The sequence below is a fragment of the Danio rerio genome, chromosome 24 (assembly GCF_049306965.1).
Source record: "Danio rerio strain Tuebingen ecotype United States chromosome 24, GRCz12tu, whole genome shotgun sequence".
NCBI classification, from domain to species: domain Eukaryota; kingdom Metazoa; phylum Chordata; class Actinopteri; order Cypriniformes; family Danionidae; genus Danio; species Danio rerio.
In genome coordinates, this window is record NC_133199.1 from 1335001 (window position 1) to 1357839 (window position 22839).

At 37.8% G+C, this 22839-nt stretch overlaps 1 protein-coding gene across 24 annotated transcripts in view; it reads right to left on the minus strand.

The window, feature by feature from the left end:
• nrp1a (neuropilin 1a) overlaps positions 1–22839 on the minus strand; it is a 453654-nt gene that overhangs the window by 83277 nt on the left and 347538 nt on the right. For all 24 annotated transcript variants that reach the window (XM_073940109.1, XM_073940107.1, XM_073940105.1 and 21 more), the window contains 1 exon segment: positions 9236–9417. In XM_073940109.1, coding sequence (XP_073796210.1) covers positions 9236–9417 — 182 coding nt within the window.

Genomic DNA, 22839 nt, shown 5'->3' on the forward strand with positions numbered 1-22839 from the left:
TTAATCGATCTGTGTTGGAACCCTTCATTTTTAGTGTGGTTTATTTTGCTTTTCCTCACTGACATGTATATGTTAACGTGTAGTGGAGTGACCGAAGGCCTCTGTGGAATATGCTGAGTTTATTTAACAGGCCAGAGGCAATGCTTGTTAAAAAGACGGCTTGCAGGTCTCAGTTTAGTGCAAACAAACCTGGCCGAGTGTCAGAGATTTAATCCTCATGTTCTGTTGAGATTAGCTTTACTGCTGTTATGTTTAGGGTCCCAAAGACCCCGGTGGTGCATATGTAACATTTCTGTCATTTAGAAATGATCATCCTCGTTTATTTTAGGAAACTTCTAACTTAATTAAATCCAGACTTTGCGGAAACTGCATGCATATGTAGACTAAAGTCCCAAACACTCCAAAAAATGACATTATAATTATGCTTCTCTATTCTTCTCTCTCTCTACACACACATTTATATATATTGAAACCGCTTCCCTAAGGTTTCTCAGAAATGTGCTAAAGTTTTGTTTGTTAGCCCAGCTCTGCAAACCTGCGCTGACACAGCTGAGATTTGAGTTGCCAGATCCCTCAGCAAACGTCCGAGTTAACACTGACGCAGGAACAAAATAGCTTAAGGTGTTGTGGGTCTAGTGAGCTAATCACTGTTGTTTATATTCCATATACTGGATCTGGAGGGAGAATAATTAATCTGGGCATGCACACACACATACACACACACACACACACACCTTTCCCTGCCGTTTACCCCCGTGGCTACACTAAGACGGGATAATGGGAGCGATGAGAGTTTGAGAAGCAAAATTTGGCCAGACTTTCCAGCACACATTAATCTGGAGCCACAGCTGTGTGTTACGCAGAACACCGCTAACACTGCAGAACTTGCTTTTCTTCAGAGTTTCAGTCATGTTTCTAGTCCAAATATCTACTAATTTTTTTAATTAAGACAAGCAAAAACTACAGTTCTATATTAAATGGATATAGTAATACTTCAGAAATAAAGAGCCAAAGTTTCTCTTTAAAACAAGCCAAATAATCTGTCAATGGGGGAAGCCAAATAATGTTATTTAAAAGCAAAAACAACATTATTTTGCTTGTTTTAAAGAAAAAAAATCACTTCATTTTGACACATTATTTTGGAAAAGAAGAAAATATGTTATGCTTGTCTATAAATGCCTCCTGATGTAAGATTGAGATATTTGAAATTAAAACAAGACAAAAAAAAAACTAAGAAAAGCATTTTTTGCAGTGTATTATCTACAGCTGCTGGCAGTATGAAATGCTCTTGTTGGGAATAATTGCTTAAGCTTTTATTACAATATGCGATATTATCATGATATTGACATAAGCTGCAAAAAAGATTTATTAAACAGTCATAAAAAATTCAATAAAACAAAACCTTAGTATTTTGCTCTTTGGTATATGTGTTCAGGGTAAATAGATGTTAACAAATTAAATTAAGTCTAATTAGAAAATGTTAACTAATGCATTATAAGCTGCAGTGAGAATACACCAAAAATAGTAGTGTCAAAAAAAATGCAACAGACAATTTTAGCTAATAACTCCATTTATTAAAAAGCATTACAAGTAACACGATTTATGCAATATTATTACTTTTTAAAGTAACAAGTAAGAATTACTTAAAAAAATTCAAAAGTAAGAATATTTGAGTTACTGTAAACATGTAAAGTTACATTTTGTTTTAATTAATCAGCGTTTAAATAAACATTTCTGAATTAAGTCACGTTAAATAACACACATAAAAGAATACGCTCATTATTTTGAATGCATCATTAATTGCATCTGTATATACGGCATGTAAAGCTCTGGGATCAGAAAGATAACATTATCCTACATTATTATTTTCGGTGTGTATCTTTAAAATGTAAATGAAGGTGAAGGTTATACAGTGCATTGTTCATTGCAGACCCCCCTGCAAGTTCTGAAAGAGATCAAGCCTCAGCAAAGGTAAGAAAAAGCAACTAAAATATAACATACCGCATTACCTACTATAAAAAGTAACTAAGTAATGCAAGTTTTTTGGAGAGAGCGTAACTCAATATAGTAATGCATTACACTTTCCCCAACACTGTACATTAACGCTCAGCACACAGAAAGACAGTTTCTGCCTTGGATTTCATTAGTTATTTAAAAGACGGGCTTGTAGAATGACATGCATGCTGAGCCAGATGTGACCTATGCCACTGGTCTGTGTAAAGCAACTAAACTTGTAAAAGACAACTAAACTGGACACAATGAGCAAACTTTCCTCCTCACGCAATGCTTGTCCTGCGCTGTTGACACAGGTGCCATCGTAAAGACCTTCAGATAACATCTACATGATGAATGGGCTAGTTAGTGACGATGACACAAACTTTCGCCAGTTCACTCCGTACCATATTCGGGAATACGTGGGAAAACAAGCCTTTTTATTGGCAGAAGTCCAAAAATATGCCTGCAATGGGGTATGTGCACACAGACTGTTAATTCTCAGGCAGCCAATCCAAGTGCTTCCAGTTAACTGTTGCAGCATTACAAAATTACAGCGTTTAAGATCTGATTTCTTTAAAAATCACTTGATTTATATATGATATAAAGTGGGTCTCAGACCAGAAAGGAGGCTTAGTTAACCGCAGTATTTTCAATGGAGTTTTTCGCTCACCTGCTGATGATGCCACATGTGTTTACATGATCTTTCATCTTGTTTTACACTCGAGCAACTACATGAATGCTGAAGTCAATTTTGATGAATGCTTTTTAATGAATGCTGTTTAACTGATTTAATTGTGTTTTAATTGCATTGCAACATCATTGCTGTAAAAGAAACTATAATATTAAAAATAGTCACATTAACCTATCACAGGAAGTTCATTGTTGGCTGAAAGACACCAGCTGTGCATATATAGCCCACTGCACACTAAATAAAACAAGGCGAGATTAATTAATTATTATCTCTGGAATGTTTGTCTGGATGACTGGAATGTCAATTACAACATTCCCTGTTAACAAAGGGTGAAATTGATTAATAACACAGGCTAATCCAGGTAAATCACACACTGTAATAACCGGTAATCGAGAGTAAATCAAAACATTTGAGGATTGTTTTTCAAATCAATTAAAAACTATTAAGTATGAGCACAGCAAATATTTATTTATTAATTCATAATGTATTTTAGCATCGCCATATTCAATCATTTAGAGTATTAGCAATGTCAACATCTTAAGTTCAGTTATCAAATCTGAAAGTGGCCTGATGACATCATCGTTTCACAAATGCTGCAGATTGGCTGTTCACATGAAAACACAAGGCATCAGGCATCATGGAGGATAGAGAAGCATAATGATAATGTCATTGCTTCTTAGATTTATTTATGTACACTGTGATAAAAGAGTTCCACACAATCAATTTGTGTTGGCAAGACATGAAGGAATAGAGTTAACTGAATAGTTTTTACAAATGTAAGTGGATGAAACATAAAACAATTAAATTGTTGCAAAAAAAAAAAACACAAGAGTTGAAACGGGAAACATTATTTTTTGAATGCATGAGGGAGGAGTTTGAATTATATATATATATATATATATATATATATATATATATATATATATATATATATGCACGTATAGCTGAGCACATTTCTCTGTGGGAATCGCTGTACGACAGAATTTTGCATGCTCAAACTCTAGTGTGATCACAGCTTAACCCTGAAGAACAGCAACCAAACATAACAATAGCAAATCTAATTTTGTGTGCACTTAATTTATTATTTAATTTCTGTCTTAAATCTACCTTTTTTTCTTAAAGGTAGAGTTTTTTTGGGTCCATTTGGATCTGAAACTTCCAAAACTTTATCTAAGACTGGGGTTGGGTTCAGTTTTATACATTAGTGTTAATATTAGTGGCTCGGCTCTCATGTCATTAAAATAAATAATTCCTCCCACCCCAAACTTAGTCATGTTCAGCACCTCAAAACAAAGCGTGTAAAAGCGTGCACACAATAACTCATCTTACAGGTATGACATTAATAGCTATTTGTGCGTAAAGCAGAGGAAGCCCTTCACTCTATATAGATGTATGCACAGATTTTAAGATCAGAGTAAACCCTCTCCTTCAAAAGTGGAAACTCTACCTTTGTGTCTCGGTGAGAGTGTAACTTACTAATCCATCTTTTTATCCCACACCCACAGCTTCCAGCTCACTGGAGACACCTCAGCATCTCTTCACAGTCAAAATTGCAGAGCTGTTCGCTAAAAACGCACGTCTCCTTCCACCCTAAGAAAGGCCATTTTCAGGATGCCACGGCATGGCAGGATGACATGATAACTATACACTCCTCTTTTTTACAGAGGGGATACGCAAGATTCTAAAAATCTTCTGAAAGCCCTTGTTAAGGCTGGTGTGAGGAAACTCAGAGAAAGAACATGGTGTGTGTGTGTGTGTGTGTGTGTGTGTGTGTGTGTGAGTGTGTGTGTGTAAGCCCCGGAGGACAGCTCTTCGTTAGATATCCATGCTGTCCAGTGTGGGTTAGTGCTTGGGTCAGGCTTGATTGCATTCATAGATAGCTGTGGTGGAAAGATTCTCATCTCTTATCTTTCTCTCTCTCTGTGTGTGTGTGTGTGTGTGTGTGTGTGTGTGTGTGTGTGTGTGTGTGTGTGTGTGTGTGTGTGTGTGTAGCTCCAGGCTTTCTCGCCTTCTCTTCACCTCATCTTCTCTCCCTCACTTTCTTTGTCACCTTCACACTTTTTTATTCCTGAATAGTTTCTTCTCTCATCTTGTGCTTCTGTTTATTCTCTCCTTCTCGTGTAGTGTTCACATCGGCTCTCTCATTCTCTTCATTACTTTACTCTCCATTACTTACCAACATTCCAAAAGTATTAACATGCCATATGAAGGCAAAGGGAAATGTAAATATTGCTTATGTATCATGTTTTACTTATGACTATCATCTGTCCGTCCAAACATCCGACCAAATTTACTCTAAAATGTATTATTTCTATTAATCCAACATATATATCCAACCAATCAATCAATCAATCAATCAATACATCCATCCACTCAACTCTACTCCAAAATGCATTCTTTCAATTCATCCATCCATGATTAAATTATCATTCCATCATTCTATCCATCCATCCAACTCTAATCTAAAATGCATTCTTTCCATCAATCCAACCATCCATCCACCCATCTTTCCATCTCTTCTATCCATCCACCCATCCATCCATGATTATATCATGATATCATTCCATCCACCCATCCATCCATCCATCCATCCATCCATCCATCCATCCATCCATCAAGTCAACTCTACTCCAAAATGCATGCTTTTCATCCATCCATCCATCCATCATTCCATCCATCCATCCATCCATCCATCCATCCATCCATCCATCCATCCATCAATCCATCCATCCATCCATCCATCCATCCATCCATCCATCCATCCATCCATCATTATATTATATCATTCCATCCATCCATCCATCCATCCATCCATCTATCCATCCATCCATCCATCATTATATTTTGGTATCATTTCACCCATCCATCAATCTATTATCTATCTGTAAGTATTCTATCATCTATATTGCTTGCCAAAATGGTTTGACTACTGCAGTCTCATCATTTCCATATCGCTGTGGCTGGCATTTAAAACAAACAATAATAATCCACTTTAGATGTGTTAAAGTGCTTTAACCAGGATGAAATGGTGTTCTTACAGACATGGTGGCATTAAATCCCTGTAACGCACAGTCTCTCGTGGCTAATTGCTTTAAGAACTTACCAAAGCCGCTGAAGTTGACGAGTTTTGCCATCTGAGAGCTCCATAAAACACAAGACACAGAGCGTACCTTTAATGAGATATTCTGCTGTATTGCTGCTTCCAGCGAATCGGCCCACACGCTGTGGATGTGTGTGTGAAACCCGCTCTAATCCACAGCTTACCTCTCCAAACGCAGCAGCCCAAAATGAGTATCATCGTAAGATTTAAATGGTGTTGCAGTCTTATAATGATGGCTGATTTGAATACCTGCGCACCTGTTCAAACACCTGCGCTTAATCACGTTTGCCTGCATGTCGTATGTAGATCAGATGCTGCTGACAAGGCTTTTAAATCTCTTCTCTTTCTTCCCCATTACATTCAGATCCCTTCACCTGTTTTTTCTTTCTCTGTCCTCTAATTGAAGTCATTTTCAGTGTAATACTCAATGCTTGCTTACACACACTACTCTTTTACTCATAGTGTTTACAACAGATACTTTTACTGTACTTCCAGTACATTTATTGCCAATTAACTGCACTTGATTTTACTCCTTCCACCGCTGTGAGTCACAGAGAATCCCTCAATCTGATCTGTTTGTTGTTCACACAGGACTTTACGGCCACCCATGCTGATAAACCAGTGGATTTTCTGGAGGAACACACCCAACACGAGGCCGAGAGTCTGGCCGAGCCCCAGTCGATATGTTTCAGACGACTGCGCTCCCTCCAGAGGAACCTTATTTCCAATCAGACACATCAGGAAGATGAGTTTAAGAAAACCAGCACTGAGATAATGGAATACTGTGGGAGACGTATTGATGTTATTGATGAGCCAAAGTGTGTGTGGTGAAACTGGGGGAAGGGAACCCGCAGGAACACTTATTACTCAGAGGATGCTCTTTTAGACATTACGAGACTCAACTTTGTTGAAAAATGTTTATGTTGAAATCGCTAAAAAGACAATATGTTAAATAAGAAGTCTACATAATAATATAATATCCTGTACTGTTAAAAAAACATTTAATTCACATGTACAATCAGTTAAAATCATACGTAAAATATAGGAAATGGGTTGTTTTTGAAGCCAATGTGTTTATTTTATTATTATCATTGTATAATAATAATTATAATAATAACAGCAATAATAATATTAGCAATGCATTATTATTATTATCAATTAATTTATCTGACTAGAGCACAAATGCTGATGTGTAAACATGATCACATTCATTTCACATGAACATGTTACAAAATCAGGATTTTCTGAGAGGTTTGATGAATCAAATAATTTATTAAATACATATATAGTACTGTTCAAATGGTATACGAAGTATTGCATATATTTAAGTACATTAAAGTGATAAAAACTCTTTTCAGCGTCGATCATAATCAGAAATGAGCAGCAGTTTAAGATGCTTTCTGAAAGATCATGTGGCACTGAAGACAGTAGTAAATTCAGCATTGAAACAAATTAAATAAATTAAATTATTAAATGCAGCCAAATAGAGAACTGCTCTTTTAAACTGTAATATTATTTACTATTTTTACAGAATTTTTGGTCACACAAATAAAGCCTTGTTGATCAGAAATATAACACGAAAAACGAATTAATACATTTCTTTTCTTCAATTAATTGATTTTAACTATGTAATGGGATTGCATATGTGAAGGCAATGGGGGTTTTCTGTAAAGGCTAATAAGTTCAATAACTTTCCCCATATATAGCACTGTTTAAACATCAATTACTGCACAATTTAAGGAAATTTATTGAACAAGTATCCAATAAATTGAACAAAAGTGACATTTTTATGACTTTCTATACATCACTGAATTGTGAAAAGTAATAAAAACATAATCTCAACACATATTAGAATCAGAAACGAGCTTCAAATATGCATATTAAGACTTTTTCTGAATGATAATGTAACACTAAAGACAGTATAATGGAGTAAATTGGCGTATATTCAGCATTGAAACACAAGGATAAATTTAATTATTAAATGCATCCCAAATAGAGAACTGCTATTTTAAATTATAATTTTATTTTACAATTTTTTTTAGTATTTATTTACTATTTTTTACAGAATCTTTGGTCAAATAAATACAGCCTTGGGGATCAGAAAAATGACAGAAAAACAAACTGGATTTTAGAAAACTTCAATTGTTTTCTTTTGTTCTATAAATTATTTCTTTGTCGTGTAAGAGTAACAATTGGGATATTACAGCGATCTCACTTGCAATTGTTCTTTTTATGGGAATAACTGCTCACAAACGGACGATAAAGATTAAAATAGGACATCCGTCTCATCCTGAGGTCAGACTCGTGGGTCACTCAGGGTCAATATTTGCCCATGATGGACTGCACCTGTCTGGGGTTACGCACACACACACTTTCACAGGCTTTCTCTCTCCACCTCAAACACAGAAAACACTTCTGAACAACAGGAAATTTCTGCTTATTGCCGTGACATCTCCAGATAAGAGCAGCGGCCCCTCATTGTGAGTCTCTGGGGGCCGAACGAGAGACCCTGAAGGTCTACAAGTGTTATCAGCTGATCTGTCCTCTGACGAGAGAGAAAACAGAAAGTACTTCCCCTCGCTCATGTTTCTATTTATAAGGTGGCTGTAAGTTTTCTTTTAACTCTTCTAAAGCATTAAAAACCCATCATGTGTGTGCAGATATTTCAGAAACATGCTCAGTGAACATACTTGTTCATCTGAAAAGTAATGCTACAGTCAGATGTTCTGCTTTGAAAATGTGCGTCACGATACAGCATGTCTGTCTTTGCTTTGATCTGTGTAGCTCCGCCCTCTGTCAGTTTAACCTATTGCATTTCAGCACCCTGGGTTGCCTTAGTGAACAACAAAGTACTTCATTTCAGTCATGAAGGCTCTCTATGAATGTGGGCGTTGCAAAACGTGACAGAGTTGTAATAATCCACATGAGGTGGTTTTTAAATTGTAAATAATACAAATATTACAAACATAAGCATTAGCTCAATCATCAAGCACACTCGCTTCTTTTTGTGTCATCAATCTGGCAACCTGCATATGTTTAGTGCTATCGTCATCAGAAGGGCTTGGTGAACAAAAACCCCTACAATGTTTTGAATTTAGACTGCAATACCGGGTTCAACCACTAGGTAGGTCTCGATAATCAGGCATGCTTGCAAAATGTTGATGTTGTCAATCTGGCAACCTGTTTGTATGTCGAGTCATCATCAGAGGGTGCCATGTGAAAAATATACACACAATGATTTGAATTTGGACTGCAATACCTAGTTTAACCACTAGCTGTAAACCCTACTCTCTGCAAGCAGGGGCGCTGTTAGGGTTAGGACAATTCTAAAGGACCATGCTGTTTTGAGTGATACTATTAGGGGCCAACAGCAGCTTCCGGCTCATGACAGACTTAAATAGGGCTCCTTGGCCTCATAAAGTGGATGTTTGTAAATGTTTTTTCCTTACCCGTTTTGAAGATCTCATAGCGGATGGAGAATCCGGCACCGTGAGTCTCGTAGTCGGACACAAACTTGATGAAGAGCTGGTTTCCCGACGAGACCACCGGAGATGGAGCGATCTTTCCACAATATTTGCCCACCAGCTGCCCGTTCTCATCCACGCCGTCTCTCACTTCCACATAGTCATATCTGCAGAGAGAGAAACACACACATGAACACACATTCATCTGAACATCTAACAATAACTAACACAATAACACTCAAAAATGTCCATAAAACAAATTGGCACTAATGTAAAGCACATTTTTAATCTGCAGTGTTTAAAATAAAGTGTAATATTTACTACTTTTGAGTACTTTTAGAAGGCCTAACTTCACTCATAATTTAAGTATTGCTTACAACAGATACTTTTACTGTACTTGCACATGCATAGTCATATCTGCAGAGAGAGAAACACACACAAACAGAACATCTAACACTGTCACAGCAGCTCAGCTGATTCAGATGAACAGTAAATGATATTTGGTTTGTTTATTTATTGCCACATAAGCAATATTTTGGCTACTTATGGCAAGATCAATATAAATAAAAATATATTACATAATAATAATAATAACAACTTCATAATACAATTGACCCTTTTCACAAAGTTTGCAAGTTTGCCAGTACTGAGTTTGTCATAGCTTGGTACACTTAAAGCACGGTGAATAGGAGAGTACCACAAATATTGATTATATTATTTTCATTCCTATTTGCTTAAATGATAAAAGTCAAACTCAACGGTAGTGTATTTAAGATTTCAGAAAAAAGAAAATAATGGTGTAGGACTGATAACGACAGCAAAGAAGAGAGAAAGCAATGCCTAATTTACTGTCCTGCACCCATAAGCATTGCATTAAAAACACATCGCATAAGCAGTATTTTTTTTGTAATTTGATGGAAAGATAATATAATACAAAGTATAGCTTTATAAATGTACACCTTATAAAATCTAAATATTAAAAACTTTAAAGCATTTAAGATGCAATAGCTGTTAAATGCATCATAAGTCTTGTAAAAAGGGCCCATAAGAGACGATACATTAAAATGTACATTTAAAACATCAGATATGATTTTTCAGTCTGATATAAAATTCTTCCTGACAGTGTATTTTAAAAACATTCATCCTAGTGCTCTCAGTATTAAAATCATGTTTAGTAGGCTGCGTCTGAAACCATATACTTCCATACTATATAGTACGCTAAAATCAGTATACGAGTTGAGTACTATGTCTGAATTCATAGAATTTGAAAATCAGTATGCGACAAGTACCCGGATGAACTATTACTTACGGCGAGATTCTGAAGTGCGCATCCCATGCATATCCTATGCTATGCTATGCTATGATTTACTTGAAAGAATTCATGAATGGGAGTGAACAAAAACATGGGGAGAACATGCTAACTCTACACAGAAATGCCACCTGACCCAGCCGGGACTCGAACTAGCGACCTTCTTGCTGTGAGGCCACCTGACTATACTTATGATGTCTAAAAAGTTCTCATTTTTCATAAATGTCACTGAAACAATCTAACGTGTGTGTGTGTGTGTTTGCTAAATGTGGGAGGATACACTGCTGCATATGAATGCCAGAAGATATTAATACTCAAATACATTTGACAGAATATGCATGTTTAGACAACCTTTATATTATGAGAAGATGTAGGTGTTGCTCACGCACACACACGCGCACACACACACACACACACACACACACACACACACACACACACACACACACACACACACACACACACACACACACACACACACACACACACACACACACACGCTCCAGTTGTCCTCAAAATAGAATTTCACTCCTAAAGCTATTGGCTTGTGCTGCCACATAATAGAGTTGCGATGGTTTGCAGCACGTGCACACAAAAACCCACATGCGCGCACATACACACATGCTAATATTGTGTCTGTAACACAAGACGAGAGTGGGTGGGTGGTCTTGCCTCAGCTGAAAACCTAAATCTGAAGTGAACTCCCGTCTGTCTTAAGTCTGTTTGTGTGAAACACTCTGCATACTGATCAAATAATGCTGCATTTCAATCCAGCGCGGGATGATTGACAGCAGGGTCTTGTTTCCATGGCGTTTAATCACCCCTGACACCCGGAACGGCGGGAGGAAAGGGGAGGAAAGCATCATGGGGAGCAGAACGGTTTATTTCTTTTCAAAGAATCGTGGTTTGGTTTCTCGAAGCTCCTCAGGGATGCAAAACCAAAAATCTGGCTTGCGCATAATATTAATTCATTACACAGAGAGCAGTGTTTAAACACTGATCAGTAGATCATTCATGTGCATGATATGAAAACCTCCCCACTCTGAAAAATGGACTGTTCCACCTGCTACACATACAGATGATCCAGTCAAATATTTCTTAACAGATTCAGGAAATTCTTCACAGTATATCCTATAATATTTTTTCTTCTGAAGAAAGTCTTATTTATTTTATTTCGGCTAGAATAAAAGCAGTTCTTAATTTTTAAAACCCATTTTAAGGTTAATATTATTAGGCATCTTAAGCAGTATTTGTTTTGAATTGTCTGCAGAACAAACCACTGTTACACATTCACTTGCCTAAATACTCTAACTTTACCCTAATTACCCTACTAGCCAGCGTCAGGACGTAGATGCGGATGCACTGGGGCACTGTTTTTGAACATATCCAAAAGAGCACGAGTAATCTCGACAAACTGTACATCAAGCTACAACCCTCAATGTGAATCTAAAATGTGAATCTAAAAGTGTGTTGATATTAGAGATGTACCGAATTTGACCACCGAAAATATTATGCCATTCAATAGTAAGAATCCTTAGAATAAGACCCCATCGAACACATTTAGTCCACCGACACAATTGTGTCACTGTTTCTTCTCGAGACCTGTTGTTTACATTGTTTATTATGTTACTTACTAGTGAAAATGACCTCTTTGTAGTAAAAAATGAGACTAAGTCATAGCTTACAGGGTAAAAAATAAAATGAGACCACAAAAGTAATAGTGATAGAATTACAGTTACTAAAATCTAAACAAAGAAGTCGTGTGTTTTGACGTTCTGCATATGCTCTTATTTTTATTAAAAAGGTGACAACTTGCTTTCCTGTATGACTGATGGAGAATTTAGCCAATGGGTGCATGATCTTGAAATATGGTGATGTTTATTCATCTATTGGACACGTTGTTGTTTTATAGCGATGATGAGGTGGATGAAGACTCAAATTTTTTTTGGATTGTCTCCAGATTAACCCACTGTTAAACAATGACTTGCCTAATTACCCTAACTTTACCCTAATTACCCTAGTGAAGCCTTTAAATGTGACTTTAAGCTGAATACTAGTGTCTTGAAGAATATCTAGTCTAATATTATGTGCTGTCATCATGACAAAGAGAAAAGACATCAGTTATTAGAGATGAGTTATTAAAACTATTAAAAAGTCTTCTCTGATAAACAGAAATTGGGGGAAAACAATAATTCAGGAGGACTAACATGTGTGAAAATGTAATGAAGGCAGACGGCAGAATGTGTGTCTGTGTGTCAGTGTGTCCAGAGGGTTACGGGAAGCGTTAAAATTGGGCCACGTCTCATACTGTGCGTTCAGTGTTATAAAGGTGAGTTTGTTTCACACTGTTGGGGATGGCTCTGAGAGTGTGTGTGTGTGTGTATGTGTGTGTGTGCGAATGGAGGGGACGAATATGAGAAGCGTGCCGCTCTGAAATTGTGTCCCCTGAGGGGCCGGTAATGTAGAGATGACTTCACCCGTGTCTCTGCGCTCGGCTGGTCTGATGGAGGAGAGCTGGAAACTCCATCAGTCACAGCACAGAAGAGAGACGCCACTGCTCTAATGCTACACATACACTCCAAACACATTTAAGCGGACAGGTAAAGACAGGTCATGCCGGAGTAAAACACCACACTCTGCTCTATCTGCTGGCAAATACAGAATGCTAAAATATCAAAATGATTATGAAAAACTGCATAACTCAAGTCTGAAATTAAGGGAAAATGTGGACATATATGGCACTGAAATGAACAAAAATAGGCAGAAAATAATGCTGCACAATTAGATATTAGTTATTGTAAAAGCGCTACACAAATAAACTTGAATTGAACTGATTAGACCTGCTTATTGTAAAATGCTTGACAAACACATCCATTGAGTTAAGAAGTAGTATTAAAATTCAACAGAAAAAACTTGCTCAACATTATGTTTGTCCATCTTTTATACAATATTTAGTATAAACAGTTTAAACAACCCAGCATTGTCATGTTTAAAGTTTATTGTTTTTTTTTTAAAAACAACTCAATTTTTATTCAACCCTGCATTTTCTTAAGTGTACAGAAACTCAAAATAATTGATTATTTTAAATTAAATAAATTCAACAGTTGGGAAATTAATGGGAACTTGGGACAAAAACAACACAAAGAAAAAATGATGCAGCACAAATTGACTTAAACATATTAGGGTTGTTTTAACCCAACAGTTGAGTCAAATATGGAAAAACCTAATCATTATCTCCAAAAGTGTAATGTAAATTTATCTGAAAAAAATCTGCTGGTGTATGGACTACAGGTTCCAGTCATGCACCGCTCGCACGCACCTGTTCCTCATTTGGCAGATTACACACACCTGCAGCTGGGAGCTGCTCATGAACTGATTACAAGGACTAATTATACAGCACACACACACACACACATCAGTGCTGAGTCTTGCTATACAGAATTGTGAACAATACAAAGCATATTCATGTCTTTCTTTGCCGTGTTTTGACCCTCGTCTTGTTGGTTTGTTTATTAACGTTGTGTACTGCCTGCCTTTTGATCATCAGCCTGTTTACTGACCACGACTCTGGATTGCCTGTACACATCTGTTTACCCGTGTTGACCAATGCTTGTCTGACTATTCTTAATAAACCTGTATTTGGATCCGCAGCTCTGTTGTCAGCGTCCCCACTTAACATTACAATGTTTAAACAACCCAGTATTTGCTAAAGTGTACAGAATGTGAAAATTTGCAAATAAACGAGTATTAAAAATTCAATAAATTCAACCAGATTTGAAAATTAATGTAAACTTGAGACAAAAAAGGCAACGAAATTAACAAAATGCAACACAAAGATAAGATAAAAAGGCACAAAATGATGCTGTTTTAAATCAATGTTGGGTCAAACATGGACGAACCCATTCAATTGGGTTAAAAAAGTGTCATTTAAATTTAACTAAAAAATTAACCTAACCAGATGCCCTTCTAGCTGCAACCCATCACTGGGAAACACCCATACATACACACACATACACTATGGACAATTTAGCTTATTCAATCCCCCTATAGCGCATGTGTTTGGACTGTGGGGGAAACCGGAGCACCCTGAGGAAACCCACACCAACACGGGGAGAACATGCAAACTCCACACAGAAATGCCAACTGACCCAGCTGGGACTCAAACCAGCAATCTTCTTGCTGTGAGGCGACAGCGCTACCCGCTGTGCCATCGTGCCGCCTACTTAACATTTAAAGTTTGAAAATAAACGAGCATGAAAACAAATATTCCATTTCTAAATAAATATTGATGCATCTATTTTTTTTTCAGTGACTCAGAAAAAAAAAATCAGCATAGCACAAACAAACACACGTGCAAACACACAAACAGCCCCGCTGGCCTTTTCAAGCAACATGACGTTTGCAGTGCGATGACCTCACTCTGTTTGGCCTGGGTCTACCGTTCTGTGCTTGCTGCCATTTTTTTTGCATGCTGTTCTGTTTTTCATTCCCTGCCCTCTTCCTCTTAAGGCCAGCTGTGGAAACAGAACTCATGCACCCACACAAACAAGCTCTGTTCTCCTCTTCTGCTTTATCAGTCTGTACCTTCAGCCTCATCATGCTACATTTACACAGGAATCCAGCCAATGCACTTACGGCTTTTACTCACTGCCTTTACAGCACAGTGGCCATAAAACGCACTCATTAACTCTCCCAAAGACTTCTTTTGTTTTCTGTCATCATCCTGGCTTGCCTGGGATTCTGCTAAGCCTGAGTATAACTTAACATGGGTTGAATGATAGAGAGATCTGAGGGAAAAGTTTAGATTGACCATCAAGATCATTGTTTTAGATCACATATAACCAAAGCCCAAATGAATCTACATGGTCACTAAAGTTAGAGTGAAAACACTATTTGGTACCCATGTGAAAAAATACTATAGTAATTCATAGAGTTTTTGAACTAAACTATTGTAAAGTGTAATATACTGTGTGTAATACAGTATTTCCAAGTCTTTGTTAATGCTTCAGCATACTATAGTATTAACTATAGTGAACTGATAAACTGTAATACATACTGTAGACTACTTTAGTTTGTACTACAGTAAACTGTGGTGTACTCTGATATATTATACGCTATAGTTGAATGAATGTAGAATGACCACAGCAACAGAATAATTCAAGTACTATATCTTAGGGTTGTCACGATACTGGAATTCGGTACCAATCAATACTTGAATGTTAAAAAAACGTCCATTTGACATTTGAACGCTGTGAGCGTTCTTAAACACTGCTGATTGGTCATTGTGTTCACATGCTCAACAGAAATGACTGTGATTGGCAGTGAAGGTCATCAGTTCACCAAACTCACAGCTGTTTACTGAGGGTATCCACAGATACAGGGCCACTTTAAGGATTAAAGTCACGTCGATCAGCTGGTTTGTTTATAAGCTGACATACAAGCGATCCGCTGATGAATCATGACTTTAAAACTCTGTAAACTTTACCCTCAGTAAACAGTGAGGAGTTTGGTGAACTGATGACCTTCACGGCCAATCACAGTCATTTCTGTTGAACACATGAACACAATGGCAAATCAGCTGTGTTTAAGAACGCACTCAAATGTTTGCGGGAAATGGACATTTTTACAATTTCAGCATCAATTGGTACAAAATTCCCGTATCGTAAAAACCCTATAGTCTCAACTTAGAAATCATGAAAAGGTATTCCAGATGTAGAAATGAATAGTACCAGAACAAAATATCAAAGAAAATATTTCATGTGTACCATTAAAGACTACTGTGAGAATGAGTTTCATTTAGTCTTTGCAGCCACTATTTATACTGCAGACTACATACATGAGCACTATGTGGATTATGATACCAATTTGTGGACTTTAAGGGCACAGTATGCCATGTTGTCCAGTAGAGGGCGCGTATTCACAACAAACAAAGACGTAGTTTGATAATGCAATGACTGAGTGTGGAATCATGAGAGTTGTCGCCTTCATAAAGATTGTGAAAACTCTTAAGTTTTGTAATGTAGAGCTTTAACAACTTTATCAGGCAAGCATTTGATCATTACATTTCATAGGGATGATGTTACAGCTATCTAGTTTACCACATACAACATTGGTCATACTTTATTTTAAGGTGCAATTTTTGAATTTACGAACCATTAACTATGACTTCTGCCTCAATAAACTCCTTGTTTGTGCTGCTTATTAATAGGTATTAAGGTAGGATTAGGAAAGCTAGGTTGCTGCAGGATGTGGTGTTAGTGAGACCAGCAGAGGGCGCACAACCTGCTGTCTGTGTGGGTCCTAATGCCTTATTATATTGATGGGGATTGCTCATTGAATGCCGTCTTTCAGATGAGACGTTAAAACGAGGTCCTGACTCTCTGTGGTCATAAAAAATCCCAGGATGTCCTTCAAAAAAAGAGTAAGGGTTTTACCCTCGCATCTATCCTAATTGGCTTCATCCCTCTGTCTCTACTCCACCAATTAGCTGGTGTGTGGTGGGTGGTCTGGCGCAATATGGCTGCCGTCATGTGGTGGATGAGGAGATCCCCCCTCAATGTGTAAAGCGATTTGATTGTCTAGAAAAGCGTTATATAAATGTCAGGAATTATTATTCATACTGAGATCAAACCAGTACTAATAAACAGACAATATATTAACAACAGGCAGGTAATAAGCCACTAAGTAATAAAGAGAACTGGTCCCTATACTGTAGTGCTACCTCAACATCAACATCTCTTATGCTGATGATACAGAGGGCAACTGTTCGAGCAATATTTTTAGGCAATTTTGGCTACTTTCCAATTAAAAATGAACAACAATAATGTATCTGTAAACCTTTGCTCTGTGTTTCAACTGGTTTCCCATTTATGGCATAATTTCCCAAAGTTGGCCAGCAACGTTGCTCAAAAACTTGCACTACGTACCATTGGCATTACTTGACTAAGCAAAAACATGCAAGTCCCAACCAAACACACTCTTTAAAAGGAGTGCATTTGTATGTCGAACGAGAGATGGCTGTGAATACATCTGGGAAAGGTGCAGTAATGTGTGAAGATCTTTGACAGGAGCGTCCCAGCTCAAGATGGAGAGCATCAGTCTTGTTCAGATGCGTCTGTTCTGCTAATTTCACCCCGCTCTTATGCTAAGCTGAATGACACACACACATTCACAAAGGCACACACAGATATTCTCCCTATTTTAAATCCCACCCAGGTAAACCCAAGCGTGACCAGACCTTTGAAAAATTGATGCAGGCGTTATCCAGCCAAAGATTTGGGGGGGGGGGGGGGGTTAAGAAGTGGTTTCCTCCTCAGCGGTGCCGTGAGAATCAAAGGTGTGTTATCGGATTTCAGCAGTCAGTCTGTCAGAGAATCACACAACCTTAGTCACAGCGGAGGGAACATTATACTGTACTACAAGGCATCCTCTTCACTGTGCTTTTGAAAAACACCAGGCTTCTTCTACGCATGCATGTGAAGTCTTAGCACCTTCAGAAATCTTTCCTTTGTTTTTTTTGTTCAGGCGCGGCACTTGTTCCCTAACACAGATGGACCTTGTAAAGCTGGAGTGGGAGGTATTAGAATAAGATGCAGATGGAGCTGCAGTAGTCGCCTCAAGGCCAGCGCTGCTTACAAAAAAGGGTGTCTTTAAATATGCTGGCCACATTCTCATTCCAGTTCTTAAAGACTGCTCGACACAGGCTTTCATTCTGAAAACTCGGTGGATCCTGAGCGCCAACTTGGCCCTGTCTAATCGTCGGCAGGCATTATGGGATTGATGAAAAGCGTTTTTACATTCAGAAAACAAGCTGTATCTGAAATCGCTCCCCTATATGCTTAAATACTGCACTGTTTGAGGAAGCAACCATTTCTAATGGTGTCTAAAACCGTAGTGGATGTTCTGAAGTGCACCCAATCAGTCTCACAGCGTATTGCAATAACCAGTGTATAACCCATGTACACTTAACAACACGAAAATGTCCTTACACGCAGATTGAGTTTCTTTGTCTGACCACTAGATGGCGTATACTGTGGAATCCTCCCAGTGTAAGTTTCACCACTGTATGATGTTGTATACATGACAGAAATCTAAATATGTTGTTTTAGTACTAATAGACAGCTTGCTTAGGGTAATAATTCAATAAAATTTGATCTCTTTAAGCATATCTTGGCGTTTCCGTTAAGCATTTTGTTATGCTATTGTTCCAATGGGCATAAAAATAGTTGGATGGTAACATAGCTAGAGCAAATCTCTAAATAAATTATTATTTAATTGTTAAATTAGCAAGACAGAAATCAAAATACTTTGTTTCATTACTAATAGATGAACAAAATTAATTTAGTGCACTTAGTAGTGCTCCAATTCACTCACTCGTTTACATTCACTCCAACTCTATTAGTAGACTAAGGTAGGGAATAGTGAGTGCAGGTATAGGGGGGGATTTAGGATCCAACAAAACACTTCTTTCCCAGAGCGCTTTGTGGAGAACAGTATTTGCTAATCTATTTCTTTGAGAACTTGCAGGGGTCTGGATCTGCGAGATGGAGTTTGCTGTTAACAGAGCAAGAAAAGCAACAGGGGCCGATTTTAAAATGGGAGTTTGGCCCCTGAAGCCAAGGAGAAAGGTGTAAAGCATTTTCATCAAGTACAGAGTCCCAATTTCTCAGAGCAGACACCTCTCCACCTGCCCCGGGTCTATAAGCATGCTCTCGCTCCACCCGGTCTCCGCCTGCTTCGTTTTATGACCCCAGAAGAGACAGCAGACAGATTGCTTTTAATGCGTTTCCTCTCTTTCTGTCTCCCCGCTCTGCCTTTGCCCTCATTGACTGTTCAGAATCTTTCGGGATACACAACTGGACGGATGACACACACTTGCTAGTTTTGGTGGTTTGCAAAGGCTCTCCATAGGCGTAACATATTTTATACATTATAAAAAAAAAACTTGGCTCTACCCCTAAACCCAACCCTCACAGGAAAACTGGCAAAATCTGAATGTAAAAAGACCCTGTTAAAGATCATTTGTAAGCATTTTGAATTACGAGGACACCAGACATGTCCTAGTAAACCAACTATGTCATACCCATGTAAAATAACAAATTTCCTTGTAAACCACCGAAACAAGTACACACACACACACACACACGTTGAATTTAGTAGGTTTACAAGGACTCTCTGTAGGCGTAACATATTTTACACAGTAAAAAACACTTATTATAAGGCTCTACCCCTAAACCCAACACTCAAATGAAACCTATGGCAAAATCTGAATATCAACAGATCTGTTTGTAAGCACATTGCATTATGAGCACATCATGCATGTCCTTGTAAATCATCTTTATAGAGTACAACTAAGACAAACTCATGTCATTAAACATCCTTGTTAAAAACCAAAACCAGTACACTTACACACACACACACACACACACTTATATTGGTTTTGGTGGTTTTGGACTCTCCATAGGCATAACATATTTTATAAAGTTAAAAAAAACATGTATTATATGGCTCTACCCCTAAACCCAATGTCACAGAAAAACTGGCTAAATGTGAAGGTCAAAAGACCCCATTAAATACAATTTTTAAGCCTCTTGCATTGTGAGCACATCAGGCACGTCCTAGTAAACCACCTTAATAGAGAACAACTAAGTCAAACCCATGTCATTACACAAATGTCTCTGTAAACCACCAAAACCAGTACACTTACACACACGCACACTGGTTTTGGTGGTTTACAAGGACTCTCCACATGCGTTACATTTCATACAGTAAAAAAACACTTGCAACTAGGTCATCATCCCAACCCCACCCCTAAACCAATCCTCACAGGAAACAATCTAAACATTTATATTTTCAAAATACTTAATTCTGTGTGATTTATAAGCCACTTTCCTAACGGGGACAAGAAAAAATGTCTGCAAAAGGTCAAATTTAACTGGTATTGCTATACCTTTGGGGCCATTTGGAATACTAGGCACACACATACCCACACACACAACAATAATAGTAGTGAAAATAGCCTGCCAATCCAAGAGGGAAATTAAACCAAAAAGGATGAATCTAATTCTCAGAGCCCTTCGCTTCACTGCCTCGCAATGTTAGCTGACAAGTGTGTCTGCAGGGATAGTAATGGCCACGCAATCCAGAAGAGTCAGATGGGAAAAGTAGCTCTTATTTGCACGCCTGGGGTTAAGACAATCAAGAACAAGCTAACAATTTATCATAGACTCATAGCGCTGTTACCTACACCCCATAAGCATAGGAAATGAAATATGGGTGACGCCAATCTCTGGCATGATCTACAATAGAGCGGATCACTTTATCCATCACTACTGGGAAAGATTAAGTTCGACGTGCCCTTTTGCAAACAATTACTCTTTTCTCATCTCTTCCTTTTAGAGGAGGGGGTGTACAAGTCAACACTGTCCTAAAGAAAGAGTACACAAGTAAACACTGCAAGAAATGCCTCTCTTATTAAGAAGTTTTGTCTTGTTTGTAGTTGGAAAAAAAGGCTTAATTTACTGTAGAAATCCTTTAATGTTAACTTATGATTTCTGAAAACGACACTATTTTTTTAGTTTTCAACTACCATTTTGTTAGCATAATTTTAGTACGAGTTAGCTTGTTGCTAGCATGTTTCTATTATGAATGAGCATGTTTCTAGTATGGGTTGGTATATTGTTAGTATATATGGTTTAGTATATTGCTAGTATGTTTCTAGTATTGGTATATTGTTAAAATATATATATTAGTATGTTGTTAGTATGTCCAATGCAAAGTCAGTGGCAGTTTTGTTTACAACGGAAGTCTATGGGACAGTTGCTAGGGTGCTGTAAGTGGTTGCTAGGGTATGGCTAGTAAGTTCAAAGATTATCTGTGATTGGCAGATTGGTAGTCTGAGTTAAATGAGACCATTCCTAAGTCTGTATGACAGTTTGGTGCAAAGTTGGTCCAATGTTAAGACTTTTTTGACTTTACCAAATTTCCCGGATCAGTTATCGGAAAACCATTGGTCAGATCAGTTGGAAAAGAAATAGCAACATGATTAAGATCTGTTTGGAGGTGTGGATTTAGTTTGGCTTTTGTAGCTTGAACGGTTTAGGAGGAGATGCATATACTACAAGAACAGAGAACCCATGACAGAGCCCTGATGCGTTCCTGATATCAAGGATGCATCAATGCAGACTTCAGTACAGTACTCACTCTAGAACTTGGTCTCACAAGTTCGTTCTTCCAAAACAGCTTGAAAAGACCGGTCTCCATGAGAAAGCAAGTCTGTTCTCTGTGTTCTTGGAATTGAGAAACAGGTCTTGTTTTGCAGTGAAGCTTTAAGCCATTGAGGGACTGTGACACAGGAAAACACACTGTCCCAACACACTGTCACTTAGACACCCATGCTGAGCAAGGTTAACGTTCTGCATGAAGCAAGCTGGATTTTTTCTGTTTTAACAGCACAAGCCTTTAGGGGACAAGGCAGCAGCTCTCTCACCAAAACTGTCCAGCGTTCTCCATAGTATGTGACAAGCGTTAACCAAGCCAACGGTAATAGGCTCCTGCAGCCGCAAGCTGCGTTTGGAAGGATAATAACCTCGCTGCTGTCACTCAAAGCGCTGGTGAGACCGACAATAAAAAAAAGAGTTGGGGTTGAGACCAGAGTCCAATACAACAGTACAGAGAATGAAAACACTCCCTGATGGAGTTATTAGTTTACATGTGACTACTGCAGCGTGCACAGGGACAGGCCATGACTGCAGGCTATTGCTATGAAGGCAGTTTCAAGCTTTATGATAACTGAGTAACGGCTTAGTGGTGCTTTTGTTCATTTGGACTGACTCTTTTGAAATGACTGGTTGAAACAGGTTCAAGTTTATTAGCATGGCACTTTTCACAATAACGTTCTATGCAAAACTAGTTCTATAGTAAAGGGCATCATTTTTGGCTGTTGCTAGAAGGGATACAGCTGTGGCAGGAATTATTTATTAATTGTATTATATTAACGTCTGCTTCCAACACAACTTTCCCAGTAATGCAAAAACAGTAATAATATAGAATATCATTTATGTTATTAATTAAATTAACCATTAAAGTGTATTTTATTATTGTCTACCCCTACTCCAACCCTCACAGTAATGTAAAAACTGTATATATAATAAGAAATATTTATATTCTTCATTAAATTACCCATTAATTGTGTTTTATTATTGTTTACCCCTACCCGAACGCTCACAGTAATGTAAAAAATATGAATTATTGTTGTGCCGGGTTATAAAAATGATGCTAT